We start from the raw sequence: 14,599 nt of genomic DNA, 5'->3' as shown, positions 1-14,599 counted from the left end.
GTATCATCAAAGATGTAAGAAATGTAAGAGAGCAGAAAGAAAACAAGACCTAAGAGTAGAGGTTGTGAATTCTGATTTCCAGGTCTCTGCAAAGCAAATGTCCTGGGGTGAGTATGTAGTGAGTAGACCTACTTCGTCACTAAGATCCCTGTAATCCTAAGGACTCCCTATTCTCCATAAATGCACCTACTTTATTTTAAAGCAGCATTTCCACCCCCCCCATATCTTTTCATATTAAGTTTGCCAGCTCATTCAAAACACTGAAAAAATAATTTGACGTTTTCCTCAAACTGAGGCCCCTTCCTGGGTGCAGCCATTTCTATCATGACGCACTTACGTGAGAGCCACGGATTGTGGCCCCACTCGGTGGGCTTCGTGTTTGTTTGGCTTCAGTCTATTTTTCCAGTTGTAGGTAGGCCGATGGGACTTCTCTGCCTTGGTGAGCTTCCTAACAAAATGGTCAGAGGAACCCAGCCTTTCGTAAGCTTACCACTACGACCTTTTAATTTGTGATTTCACCACGTAACGGCTTCATACAAACCTCCAGAGTGTTTGCCTTAACTGGTCACGAGTGCAGCTTGGATGTCGGGATTTTTAAAAGCTGACCAGGTGAGTCAAAGGTGCATCTGAGAGCGAGAACCGCTGCATCGGATAAGTGCTTCAAACTTTAATGTGCATGAGTCACCTGGGAATCTTGCTAAAATGTAGATGCTGATTTGGTGCAGCTGAGGTGGGGGCCTGGGATTCTGCTTTTCTTTCTTTCTTTTTTTAAGAATTTTAAAAAATGTTTTTGTATTTTAGAGAGAGACAGAGTTAGCAGGGGAGGGGCAGAGAAAGAGGGAGACACGGAATCCGAAGCAGGCTCCAGGCTCCGAGCTGTCAGCACAGAGCCTGAACCGGGGCTTGAACCCACGAACTGTGAGATCATGACCTGAGCCAAAGTCGGACGCTTAACTGGCTGAGCCCCCCAGATGCCCCAGATTCTGCATTTCTAACAAGCTTCCAGGGAAATACGTGGCTGGTGGAGGACCACACTTTCTAAGGCTCTAGATGAATCGATCTACTTCTAAGTGTCCTTTTTCTCAAACCAGGACTAATTAGCTCTCACTTTCATTCTTGTCCTGTCCTGTACCTATGGAGACTCGGGCAGCACACGACTTACAGGCGGCAATGGTAGTTTTGTGTATATACTGTCGTTTCTGAATGTCTGACAGCGAAGATTCATGTGGAAATAGAGTAAGAAAGATCATCTGAAAGGAAGCAAAAGGCTCCCCCCAAAGTAGGGGGCAAATTGCTGATAAGGGGGCTCACTCAGGACCCCAGAGTTGGTACAAAGAGGATTTGAAGCTGAGGACATTTGGGATGCATCAGATATAGAAAGAAATCTTTTTGGAATTTCCTTTATCTGACTAAAAGTAGGAATTTCTGGGAAATGAGACTGCCATTCTCTCTTCTGGGTGGCTTTTACTTCCAGGAAGGAGACTGAGAGTAAACTTATTACAAGTGCTCTCTCCAGGGGACTTTTACGGCCTTGAAGAAGCCAGAAAGACCATTCATATTTGTATGAACAAGCATTATCACACTTTCTTATCTCCTGTTTTTTTTTTTTCTTTTAGAAACCCACTTGTTATTCCTATAGAGGCCTTTTCTCTACTATGTAAGGTATTTAAGCATCTGGCTTCAGCCATTTATTGAGTTTTTCTCTTGTAAGCCCCTGAACGCATACGAATACATTTCTTCTCCTGTTAATCTGCTTTTTATCAGTTTAATTTGCAGGCCCCTGTGGACAGAATGTAAGAGAATAGAGGAAAAGGTCTTCCTCTCTGACACTATGCCACTGGAGGCTGCTATTAAGTAACCTCCCCTTATCTGGGTCTTTCTCTGTTCCCTATTCAGCCTGCCACCCCCATTCTCTCTCATTTACCTAAAAGAAAAAAAGAAATCAAATCTTGTTATCTAAATAAGCCTTCTGCCTCATAGGTCATAAGCTGTTTTCTGTCCCTTTAATAAAGCTCATGAGACAGACACACATACTCCTTTAAAAGCATTCCCCCAATCATGGAAGTGGCTGACGAGATCCATGCAGCGACCGGTCAACACCAGGGGAGAGTTGTGGCCCAGTGCCAGTGGAAATTCTCTGCGAAAGGGACCTTAGATGACATAGTGCACCCATGATATCTGGGTTGCAGTAACGTTCCCTACACACATTTCCATCATATCCGTCAAAAAGAATGAGACTGTCCCGCGGAAAGTGTGATTTTTACACAACAAATGAACTCAAACTCTCTGGCCCCTACAACTGTATCTCTCAGACCGTAAAGCAGGCACTTTACTAATTAAAGCACAGTGAATGTGAGCTCCTATCGGCCCAAAGTAGCATCTAGAGGCTTTTGAAACTGGTCTCTTGGCAGCCGACTTAGACCACACACGCTCACGACTCATGCACCTGTAACAGCCTAAGAGCCTGAGCGTTTCAAAGATCCTGTGTGGCCGTGGTCTGCTCTGGCATCTGGAGGAATTTATCTGAGAAATCTCTGTTCTTCTGTGGTCCTGACACAGGTCTTTTCTCAGCTCATATTGTCACTCCTCCTTTTCTTCTTTCGGCATTAGGGATGCTTTCTTTTGTTCAGGTCAGCCCAAGAGGAACAACCGGCCTGCTGCGCAATCCTGACAACAGTCATAAAAGAGAATTCTTTATAAGTGCCCTTGGCACACAGCACCCCTCATCATGTTATAGGAATCCATGTGCAAGGAACAAAGGGGATTGTTTCGTCTGTAAATTGGCTGTTCTGCCAGTGGGGCAATTTTGGCTTTTTTCAAAGCTTTGTAAAGCTTAGCGGCACAAATCCCGGCAAGGAATCACAGTGACGAGAAGGGCACCGAAACTCATAAATACGGGGTACGGGCTGGAGTATGCGTAAAGTAATCAAACACATGACGTTTACATGATGAACAGTTATGGATTAGAAGTTAGGGTTGGGGAGGATTTGGGAGCCTTTACTGGACATTCAAGCATCACGGCAAATCGTGTCTAACACGATAACAACATTATTGCCGCTAAACTTTTTAAAAGCTTGCTACATGTCTATAACCATTTTAACTGCTTTCAGTATATCGTCCCATGTAGAATTCTGTGAACTGGGTCTTAGAATCTCCATTAAAAAATGTTTATTTATTTGGAGACAGAGGGAGAGAACACGAGCAGGGGAGGGGCAGAGAGAGAGGGAGAGAGAATCTCAAGCAGGTGACAGAGAGAGAGAGAACATGAGCAGGGGAGGGGCAGAGAGGGAGGGAGAGAGAGAGTCTCCAGCAGGCTCCTTGCTGTCAGCGTGGAGCCCAACATGGGGCTTGATCCCACGAACCGTGAGATCATGACCTGAACCCCAATCAAGAGTCGGACACTTAACTGACTGAGCCACCCAGGTGCCTCTTAGGACTCCCATTTTATTCACGAGGAAACTGAGGAAACGTGTCTATGCTTAACCTGCTAATGAGAGGCAGTGATAGTGCTGGAACCCAGGCCTCCAGCCACATTGCCTCCACCGTCCTCTTCCTGTTTTTAGCTTGAGGAACATTACACGTTGCTTCGGACACCCACGGGCTCTTAGATGTGGAGGTGCTGTGGAGATCGCACCCCACTCTTCACCTCATGGTGACAAAGTAGAGGCTTGGAGAGGTGATCCAACGGACCCAAGGTCGGGCTGAGTAGAGCAGAGAACAAAGACCTATGGCTCTCCACCACTCGGTGTCATGGGGACCGTGAAGTTCCTCCCAATTAATTTTGCAGCCAAGAGCCGCCCTTTATTGCAGGCAGGCCTGTGCTTTCAAAGTACATGTCTGGGCACCTGCAGGAGTGAGACTAAATCCACAGGGTTTTGCAAGCTTACACGCACCCCCTGGGACCTGGAAGGGTGCGGGATTATGCACATAGATACACGGTCGGGAGAGGAATCTCCGTGTTGCTTTAGGTAAAGCTTGCCCCCTGGCCTTGGACTGTGGGGCTGCAGTGACTCATAAAGGCGTAAGTAGGGGAAGTGACGCATCGGGTCATCTGACAGTCACCTCGCAGACCTCGGTTTAGGCATCTCCTAATTCCGCTTAAATGAGTCAATAGTTCCCACGTGCCTTACCTTATCTCCTTCTGGCTCCGAGCGAGGCTGACGGTGGTAACTTTTGCACACGTGGTTATGTGCTAAGCACTCCTGGGCTCACCCATTCCTTCACACTCTTAATCCTCCAACAACCTCACCAGCGAGGTTCTGTTATAACCCCATTTTGCAGATGAAGAAACCGAGGTTTAAGGAAATAAAGCAACCTGGCCAAGCCTGCCTTACCTGAATCCAAGTGGTCTAAGTGCCAGGGGTCGGTGGCAGACGACATGGGTGAGAGGGTCAGCGGGGAGGCCCCGCAGTTGGACTCCACCAGCTCGCCCTGAATGTGGACGTGAGCGGAGGCGTTGGTCTGCCTCAAGGCCGCCTTGAGGGGCGCAATCTGGTTGAACTGGACTCTGGAGAGGCAGCCGGTGAATCCCGGGGTGTTGTATTTGTGAATCTCTTGGTCAATCTTCCCTGTTTCTAAAAGATAAAGAAAGAGAAAGTAAAAATCGTCCCCACTCACTGTATTCCGGCGGTAAAATATCCTCGCCTTTGATGCCTGTGTCCAAACCTTACTCTCAGGTTTCAGTGCGAGATGTTACATTCTTTCAGATGAAATATCAATGACTCGGCAAGGCTCAGGGCTGGAGACTTCGCTGTAAAAGAACCTCTGCGTTGCCAGAGATTGTGTAGGGTGAGGAGAATACGACTCTATTTGTTACAATAAAATGCACATATAATTACCTTCTGGATACCTGCGGTATTGTTAGAACTAACAACACTCACATGGTTCTGATTGATTTTTCTCCTTCTCTTTTCCCTCTTACATATATTGAACAAGGCTCCCTGCTCAGCCCTCCTGGTGAATTATGGTTCTGTTTTGTACCTCTTTCTTATTTTCTTCTTCTTCTTCAGAATCCTTTATTAAAAAAAAAAAAAACAAACAACAGTTCCCACAGCCTATAGAACGGAGCATTTTCTTTCTTCAGCGTCCAATCCCCTCGGAATTCTGAGATTTATAGAAACCCAGCTAGTATCCGATGGATGTTTTGGAAGTCAGGAAACTTTCCCGACTCAAGTCACAAATAAACACACGCACTTAAGAATCGCTACCTTCCCCCACTCTGTGTGCTTAACGTTTTCCTAAACTAACATTCAAATCAGAGGGGAATTGAGCAGAGGCATTTCCAATGTACTGTTTCAATTAATGTAACCACACGTTGTCTTACCAGTTAGATCAGTAAAAGCAAGTGTCTCTTCCACCCTCTGCCCTGAGTTTTACAATCTGTGTAGCAGATTGGGAACTTGTTAGAAATGCCAGGGGGTGGGGGGGGGCTGGCAATCTGGGCTTTCACAAGCCCTCCAGGTGCCTCTGCAGCCCGCTAAGTCTTGAGAACCACGGGCACAGACACTGATGGCACAGCGTGACCAACCCAGGTGGTGGGCAAATGCACCCTCAGAGAAGAACAGAGCAACTTGTGTTCCGGACGTGATGTTATGCCAACCTGCCGACTGTCTTTTACCACCAGGAACAAGGATGTGAGACATTTACCCTTCCGGTGGAGCTGTGAAAAACACCGACTTGGGGAAACAGAAGGCCACCTACTTCTTTAAAAAGTTGAATTTGGAGCAGGTGATGTCTCTTACTGGGGAACGAACCCAGGTGAAGCAGTCTTGTATAAACATTTACTTCCCGTCAATGAAAGAATAAATCAGTAGAGAAGGGAGCTTCTAGGCGTTGGAGGCAGAAGGGGATGTACTGATTATTCATCATGTTAAAGAATTGCTTCAAGGGCTGACCTGTCCTAGTCCAATGGAGAGTGGTACTTCCAAAAGGGGCTTACTTAGACAAGTCTGTAAAGAGATTTTAATGAACCATTCTCCATATTTTCCTCCTGCAGTCAATTTCAGCCTGTGATTCTGAGCTAGACCATGATTCAATTAGCAGGGGGAGGCAGAAGGTACCTGGGACTGTGAACAAAATTCCCACACTCAGCATGTCTCCTAAGGGTTCCCCTGATGACCAGAAAGAGGCTCTGGTCCCACTGATCCCTCGCTGGCTGTTCTCTTCTTCCTCCTCTGCTTTCTTGTCGATAATTGCAGGCTTATTGGATGGACGAGTTCATTGATTCATTGGATGAATTCATTGATTGATTCTTTGTCTTCTGGTCTGATATCAGAATTCCTTGTTCTGGGTTCACCAACTTGCCTTCCAGGAAAAGACCTCATATATTTGGTTTCTATCCCCTCCTTCTAGTGATCTGCCTCCCTTGAAACATCTCCAGACCAAGGAGACACAGGGTAACTCTCTGTTTCCAGATTGGAAGGGAGACCTCTGCTCCTCGCTTTCCCAAATTCCTATCTGGCTAACATCTGTGGTCGAGGCACCAGAACAATGGCTGCTTGGTGGAACCCAAGTTCCATCAGTCCCATCTGCTGCTTTTCATCCATAGATGGAGAATTCGTGTTAGCCTGTCCAGCCTTGGAGTAGGGCTTCAGAAGGAAGAATTTGGGGCCTGGTAGCTCCTACCATCTGGTGAGACCTCAATTCAATTCAATTCAATTCATTGCATGTACTCACTGCCTGGCCACAGGAGCAGGAAGACAGAGATAAATACAGAAGTTGACCGTAAGTAGCTCCCAACCTAGCTGGAGAAACATGCAAATCACAAAGCGATACAACTGAACAAGTGCTGCGTAATAACAAGAGTTAACGTTTACTGAACCTTTATAACCATATGCTTTATACAAATGCTAGATATTTTATACAAATTAGACATTTAATTCCTAGAACAACTCTATGGAAAAGGGAGCATTACTATCCCTATGGAATGTATGAGAAAACTGAGGCCTACGGGGCTAGGGAGGCAGGCAGACAGGCACCAGAGCCTCTGGGACACTGTGGTTTTCTGAGCTGAGAAGCAAACCACGTATTTGGCAAAATTATCAAAGTCTATGGTAAGCCTGGGAAGCCAGTTTACACGGGGCTCTGGATAGCACTTCGGGAGAGGTAACATGAGGGCGGGTTTTGTTTTTGTTTTGTGGTACGGATGCTTTAACAGGAAGTCTACTCCCGAATGCATTTGGAAGTATGCCATACGATATCGTGAACCCTGGGCACTGTGCTGGGTGGCAGCTCTCTTGCATTCACGTTGTGTAAGTGAAAAAATAACGTGCCCTTTGACCAACACCCTGCAGCCCCTTTGGTGACCAGCATTCTACTCTCTGCTTCCGGGAGTTTGACTAGTTTAGATTTCCTGATACACGTGGGATCATGTAGTTTGTTCTGTGCCTGGCTTATTTCACTGAGTGTACTGTCCTCCAAGTTCATCCATGTTGTAGCAAATGGCAGGATTTCCTTCTTTTTGAAGGCTGTAGAGTATTCCACTGTGTGTGTATGCTACACTTTCTTTATCCATTCATCCATTGTTGGACACTTAGATTATTTTAAAGTTTTTTTTTTTAACATTTATTTATTTTTGAGAGACAGAGAGAGAGAGGGACAGAGCACAAGCAGTGGGAGGGGCAGAGAGAGAGACACACACACACACACACACACACAGAATCTGAAACAGGCTCCAGGCTCTGAGCTGTCAGCACAGAGCCCAACACGGGGCTCGAACCCACAGACCGTGAGATCATGACCTGAGCTAAAGTCGGATGCTTAACCGACGGAGCCACCCAGGCGCCCCAACTGGTTTTCAAGTTATTGTTACGGTAAACAATGCTGCAACGAACACGGGAGTGCAGATATCTCTTCGTGATCCTGATTTCTCTTGGGTATATACACACACCGGAAGTGAGACTACTGGATCACAGGGTCGTTCTCCTTCTAGGTTTTGAGGAACCGCCATGGCGGTGGCACCCTTCTACGTTCCCGCCAATTTCTCCACACCTTCACCAACGCTTGTCTCGTTTAGAAGTAGGTTTTGAGAATAAAAGGAAAGAGAACTCCAGGTCGAGTGTGTCAGGGGGGTTAGCTATGTTCTGGTTCTGGTGGGAGCGTGATGCGCTCAGAGCTCAGGGCCATATTGGGAAGAGCCTTGAATGCCACGTGAAGATGCCCGTATTTAAGGCGGAGACTCCGTGGTTGAAGCTGCCGAGGACCGTGATGGGAACAGTGTTAGAAAGGTGGTTCTAGTGGCAGCATAGTGCCTGCACTGAGCAAGTAAGCGGTCGCGTGAGCCCCCCAGGGCTGCAAACTCCTAAGACAGGCGTCCTTCTCTTTGCCGTCGGGCTGAGACAGGGTCAGGCCGTGGATGTGGGTAAGCACCTCGTTTGTCACCAGCGCTCTCTTGCCCTTTGCTAAGCCGTGAGATCATCTGTAGTGAATCAGTTTTGATTCTGTTGCCTCTGCTGGAGATGTGGGTAATGAACTTCTGACTCAAGCTTTACTTCACAGAGTCCCACACAGCTCACATGACTTTCTGAACTTGACGTAGGGCGAGCTTCCCTACCACACACAGAAAATGAGCGCTTTCAAAGCCATATCTGCCTGAAGGCTCCCAGTTTAACAGGGGGTGCCCATTTCTTTTTTTTTTTTTTTTTTTTTGAGAGAGCGAGAGGGAGCATGAGCGGGAGGAGGGGCGGAGAGAAAGAATCCCAAGCAGGCTCCCCGCTGTCAGCACGGAGCCCGACGCGGGGCTCGAACTCATGAACCATGAGATCATGACCTGAGTCGAAGCCGGACGCTTATGGACTGAGCCACCCAGGGGCCCCGGGGTCCCCATTTCTTAAAGACGGGTCTTCTCCTGACTGTCTCATTCTGAGATAACAGACACAAGGCAGATGGCCAGAGGGGGTCCCAGGAAGGGGGTGTAGGTGGTGGATCAGGGACCCCCGGACGGTGGGAAGGAGCTGTGAGCGGCCAGCGAACGCATCAGCGGGGTGGGCGCAGGGTGGGGGCTGGGCTGCAAGCACGAGGCCTGGGGGTGAACTGGGGCTTTCTCCTCTCCTCAGGGCTCCTTATCGAGAAGTTAAGGCTTTGCTAACGAATGAACATGTATGTTTCATATACAGAGAAGTCAGATATTTTATTCTCAATTTCGCTCTCTCAAAAAAAAAAAAAACACAGACCATATCATGTTGTTTTTATATTTACTTGGATTTTGGCATTTCTAGTCAGGGGCTCTATAAATTGTGAAAGTGAAGTTAAAAAAAAAAATTTTTTTAACGGCTATTAGAGACCGCTCTAAGACCATGTTTCGTTAGCAACTTAGCCAGTAATAAAGTTTTAAAAAATGCAATGAACTGATGTCAAAACTTTGCCAGCATCAATTAAGGCACCAGTAAGTTCTGTAGATGCTTCTCTGGAATAAAAATCCATCTTTCTTAAGAGCATCTAACACATGATAGTAAAGCTATTATTGCTTTGGTGTGTTTGAGCTCATTACAGGTGAATTACGTTAATCTGTAAAACCGACTGAACAGGTCGCATGCTGAATCACATACCAAAGCTCGATTCACAGTAAGAAACTACTTTCCCCATGGAGTCTTCTCTGCCAAGGCATCAAGGCGGTGGGTGGGTGGGTGGGGGGACACCTGCTTTAAAGAATGCAAATCATAGAAATGCAGTACAGTCACTTCTGAAGTTATGCCCTCAAGCTGTAATTAGTACTTTAATATCTTACATTAATGATTGGGTTAATGATATCTTTACTTGAATATCTTACATTAATGATGTGGGTTATCGAAAATAGCCCACTAAAAACATGACCCAATTCCAGGTAAAACCTTATGATGAAAGGAGCACGAGGCAGCGAGGACATGTGCCAGCTTGATGGTGGCATTACGTGCCTCCCGGCTTCCCGTCTTCAGCTGCTGAATACCAGACGGTGTGGTGAGAGAGGAGAGGGGGACGGGGCACCGGAACCAGCCACAGCCAGACCCACTGGTGGCAGAACCGTGCGGGGACCTCGCGGACACCTGTGGACACGGCCTCTGTGACTGGACATTCAGATGCCAACTCCTCCAGTGACAGCTCTCATCTTCCTTAGAGACTAAACTCATCTGTCTATTCTTGTGTGCCCATGGGGCCCTATTCATCAGCTGCGTTTTGTTCTGTTTTACACTTTCTAGAATTCTTTTTGGTGGGGGTAAGGATGGGATGTGATGAACTACCCCTGTAAAACTCAATGTTTTTACTTTTTATGAAAGAGGGCCAAAAGATGTTAGGATGTCAGCGAGACCCGGTTTAAAGCTTTTTTTAAAAAAATGTTTTATTTAGTTTTGAGAGAGAGACACAGCGCGAGTGGGGGTGGGTCGGAGAGAAGGAGACGCAGAATCTGAAGCAGGCTCCAGGCTCTGAGCTGTCAGCACAGACCTGGATGTGGGGCTCGAACCCATGACCTGTGAGATTATGACCTGAGCCAAAGTTGGATGCTTAACTGAGCCACTCAGGTGCCCTCCTCGAATGAAAACTTTTGATGAGGGGTCTCTTGTGTGCCCGTCACTGTGTTAGGGGCTGGAGAGTCGACTTTTCAGAATCTGTGGGAGGGACAGAGAGGGCAGACCCGGGTGCCAGGCCACGGAGCTCACCTTTGCTCTCCAGAGACTCAGGTGCAGCTGGCCATGGGGCACTGTCCCCTCTATTCCCTCCCTCTGCTCCTGGGGGAATTTTCCCACGGGTGGCACTGGGGGATGCCCTTAGGTCATTCAAGGGCTGGATATTAAGTAACATGCGATCATAGGGCAAGGAATATGTTCTTCCCATTCTCTTTTCATCCTTCAAAAAGAGGGTGTCAGGTTGGGACTGGAGTATCTTTTCCAGCACTCCAACACTTGCTAGTTTCTCTTTATTTTTATTTTATTTTATTTTATTTTATTTTATTTTATTTTATCTTATTTTATTTTTTAAAACAAGTTTTTTTTTTTTTAAGTTTATTTATTTTTGAGAGAGAGAAAGCAGGGAGGGGCAGAAAAAAAGGGAGAGACTCCCAGACAGGTTCTGCACCATCGGCGTGGAGCCTGATGTGGGGCTTGAACCTGGGAACCAGGAGATCATGACCTGAGCCAAAACCAAGAGTTGGACACTTAACCAGCTAAGTGTCCCAGCTAGTTTCTCTTTTTAACAGCAGGCCTCAGACCTGAACGCTCCCGCAGACAACAGGGCTGAATTTCCTAACATTTCCAGAGCATTGTATTTTTTTAAAATGTTTATTTATTTTTGAGAGTGTGAGCGGGGGAGGGCCAGAGAGAGGGAGACACAGAATCGGAAGCAGGCTCCAGGCTCTGAGCTGTCAGCACAGAGCCCGACGCGGGGCTCGAACTCATGGACCTGAGCTGAAGTCGGATGCCCAACCGACTGAGCCACCCAGGTGCCCCCAGAGTGTTGTATTTTTACCACTGCTATATCGTAGTGATACTCATATTTCGCTGTATGGTTGTATTGCAAAATTTCCTTATAACACGTTCTCCTTTGAACATAAATTTGTTTAGGTGAAAAGGGGGAGTCCATTTAAAGAACAATGTTAAATAAATAACATAAAGAAGGTAACCGGACGTGGCAAAATTGGAAGCAGAGAAGGCAAAACATTGTGCCATTGGCTCTCAAATTACTGTTCTTCGGGGAATATTCTGAGGAGGAACTTGGTGTTCCTCCAAACCCCTTGATATTTGGCCTTTAGCACCTCTGTCCCACTCACATGAAATTCCTTTCTCTTCCTCTCTCCATACCTAGTACCTGTGATCATCTGCCACTTTAGGACATCAGAGGTCTCCAGTCTCTAAAGAAGAGAGCTCCAGATGGTTTCTTTGGCTACCTGGCCCCTGTGTGTTCTTTCCCCGTCCAGACGGGCCACAAACCTGAATTTGTGTCTCTACTAGATTTACGGTTTCCTTGAGAGCAGATCCCGAAAGTTGGCTATCTTTGTGTTCTGCAAGATGTCTAAAATACCCTCTTGTTCAGAGTGATCAGCCAGGGACGGCACACGTGACGAGAACTGTGACTGTATATCAAGACAGTCTGTCATCCACACTTTGGTCGTGCGGGATGGCAGCAAACACCGTGGAATTTCGGTTACGGCAAAGTTCATTGTGGGCCAACGTTTATCAGCTTTGTGGGGTCAACAGGTGTGGAATGTGGCTTTGAGAGAGGAAGGGGAAGTAGGAAATTTAGATGCCATACAGCTTTATGTTTATATACATGTTTTATATTTGTATTTACATGTATATTTACATATATAATGTTTATTTACTTTTGAGAGGGGGAAGAGGCAGAGAGAGAGGGAGACGCACAATCTAAAGCAGGCTCCAGGCTCCCAGCTGTCAGCACAGAGCCCGACGCGGGGCTCGAACCCACACACCGCGAGATCATGACCTGAGCTGAAGTCGGACGCTCAACCGACGGAGCCACCCAGGCACGCCATATATATTTACATATATAAAGGTCTTTATAAATAAACAGACTCTATGTTTATATATTTATATGCATTTGTTTCCAGAGGTACTTTCACTGGGAAATCTATCTCACTGAAAATGCACTCATCTTTGAAAATTTAGTTGTGTTGCTCTTACAGTGACGCTCATCTATGAAGGCTGAAAATCCATTACTCTCTACACCCTCCTCCAGCCTCAAGCGTGGAGTAGCGGTTATATGGAATAAACAGGGAGTGGGTTTGAAATCACCGCCTGAGTGAAGGTTTAAATAATTCTTGGAATATCAGCCTGAAACGAGAAGGCTGGGTAGTCACCTGATATACACTTGGAAACATGAGCTGGGCTGACAGTCACCCTAAATGGTGACTCTGGGGGTTAGGGCTGAGCATCCGGGTCTCAACTGACAGAGAGCTGGACGCAGTTGATCAGATTGGATACAACTTTCCCATTTGGTCATAGCTGCACGGACGGGAGCCTGAAGGGCTCAGGGGGATAAGTAAATGGGAAATAACCACAACTATAAGAAACTTCAAAAAAGAGGGGGAAGAAAGCAACAAAAAAAGCTAAGAGTGTCAATCTAAGAAAGCAAAATATAACCACATAAACCTCATTCCTCCATTCTAACACCATCAGATGATAAACCTTAGGGCGCTGAAATGTTAGATTCTAACAGGCTAAATTTTTTGATCGGTGACATCTTCCTGACCAGCTGCCTTTCCAAAGGTGCACAGACAGCTAGAATTAAATCCGTAAACATAACTGATGTATAGAATTCTATACTATGACGTTTTATTAGTCCCTGAAAGACACTAATGAAATTTCGCTGTATTTATTATATGCTTTTCTCTCTTATGGAGGAAGGCGGGACTAAAATATGCAGGTGTAATTTAAATAGCTCTTGACCTGTGACAAATGTAATTCAGTTACAAAGAGGCCATCTGCTGGGAGAGGCAGAATTTTTTCCTCCTACACTGCAAATCTTTTTATAAGGCTTAATAAAACAAAACTGGATTCTTTTCAGAAACAGTAATAAAAAGAAATATCTTAACGTGAAGATGTGAGCCTACTACGTTATTTTGCGAAAAGATGAAGTATTACATTTTTGTTTGTATAAACTTATTACAGTCCTTGAACTTTTGGGGGACATACACATAGGTTGAAATTATCATTCCATATCCTAAATTCTTTAAATAAAATTTTTTTTAAACATTGACTTATTTTTGAGAGACAGAGAGAGACAGAGCACAAGCAGGGGAAGGGCAGAGAGAGAGGGAGACATAGAATCCGAAGCAGACTCCAGGCTCTGAGCTGTCAGCACAGAGCCTGATGTGGGACTCAAACTCATGAACCGTGAGATCATGACCTGAGCTGAAGTGGGATGCTTAGCTGACTGAGCCACCCAGGAGCCCCTCCCTATCCTAAATTCTAATCTGAGAACTACAAACTTATGATCGCTGGTTAATATAAGCCAGTTGTGATTATAAAACAAAGAGAAGATAGGCTCCCTGAGCTGTTTCCAAAATAGCACACATTTGGCATCATCTAAAAGATAAATTTTCCACTTTCTCCTGAATGTTTCAAGTTGTCAGACGTGAGACAGAAAGCCTGGTGCCCCTTTCCTGCAGCCTGGGGTGCCCTGCTGCACAGCATGACTTTTCAGGGCTAAGAATAACAGGCTTTGCTGAAAGTAACAAGACCTTTCAGAAAAATGGATGTACCTGTCAGTCAAACCACAGAGCAGGGTGCTGGGGCTTCATTAGAAGGGCAGGTCTGATTTTTACCTCACAAAATCTTAGTAAATATAAGCGATGTGGCTTAGCTATTTGCTACTGGAGAAGAGAACACTAATGTGTTTCCCACGAGTTGGAAACGAACAGACGTGCTTCTTACTCTCCGGGTTTTATTCCACTTTTCCTTTTGCATTTTAAGTTGTGAGCAGCAGAAATAGAATCCTACATACAACGTTACCAAACTGAAATGTCGTACAACGTTACCAAACTGAAATGTCGTACAAGAAATAGAATCCTACGTACAACGTTACCAAACTGAAATGTCGTACAGAAAAATAGTTTCTTCCGTGTGTGCTCTGCTTCTGCTAAACCTTTTTTTTTTTTTTTTTTTTTTTTTTT

General features: G+C 45.8%; 1 protein-coding gene across 1 annotated transcript in view; it reads right to left on the bottom strand.

The window, feature by feature from the left end:
- The window catches only part of CNTNAP2 (contactin associated protein 2), a 1,963,583-nt gene that overhangs the window by 28,113 nt on the left and 1,920,871 nt on the right, over nt 1-14,599 (bottom strand). Inside the window, exon 22 of the mRNA XM_049643059.1 lies at nt 4,335-4,574. Within this exon, the coding sequence (XP_049499016.1) occupies nt 4,335-4,574 (240 nt within the window). The remainder of the gene's footprint in view (nt 1-4,334; nt 4,575-14,599) is intronic.

This window comes from Panthera uncia, chromosome A2 (genome assembly GCF_023721935.1).
Source record: "Panthera uncia isolate 11264 chromosome A2, Puncia_PCG_1.0, whole genome shotgun sequence".
In the NCBI taxonomy this organism is placed as follows: Eukaryota; Metazoa; Chordata; class Mammalia; order Carnivora; family Felidae; genus Panthera; species Panthera uncia.
The sequence above is the reverse complement of the archived record's forward strand: the minus strand, read 5'-3'. Positions and strand labels throughout refer to the sequence as shown.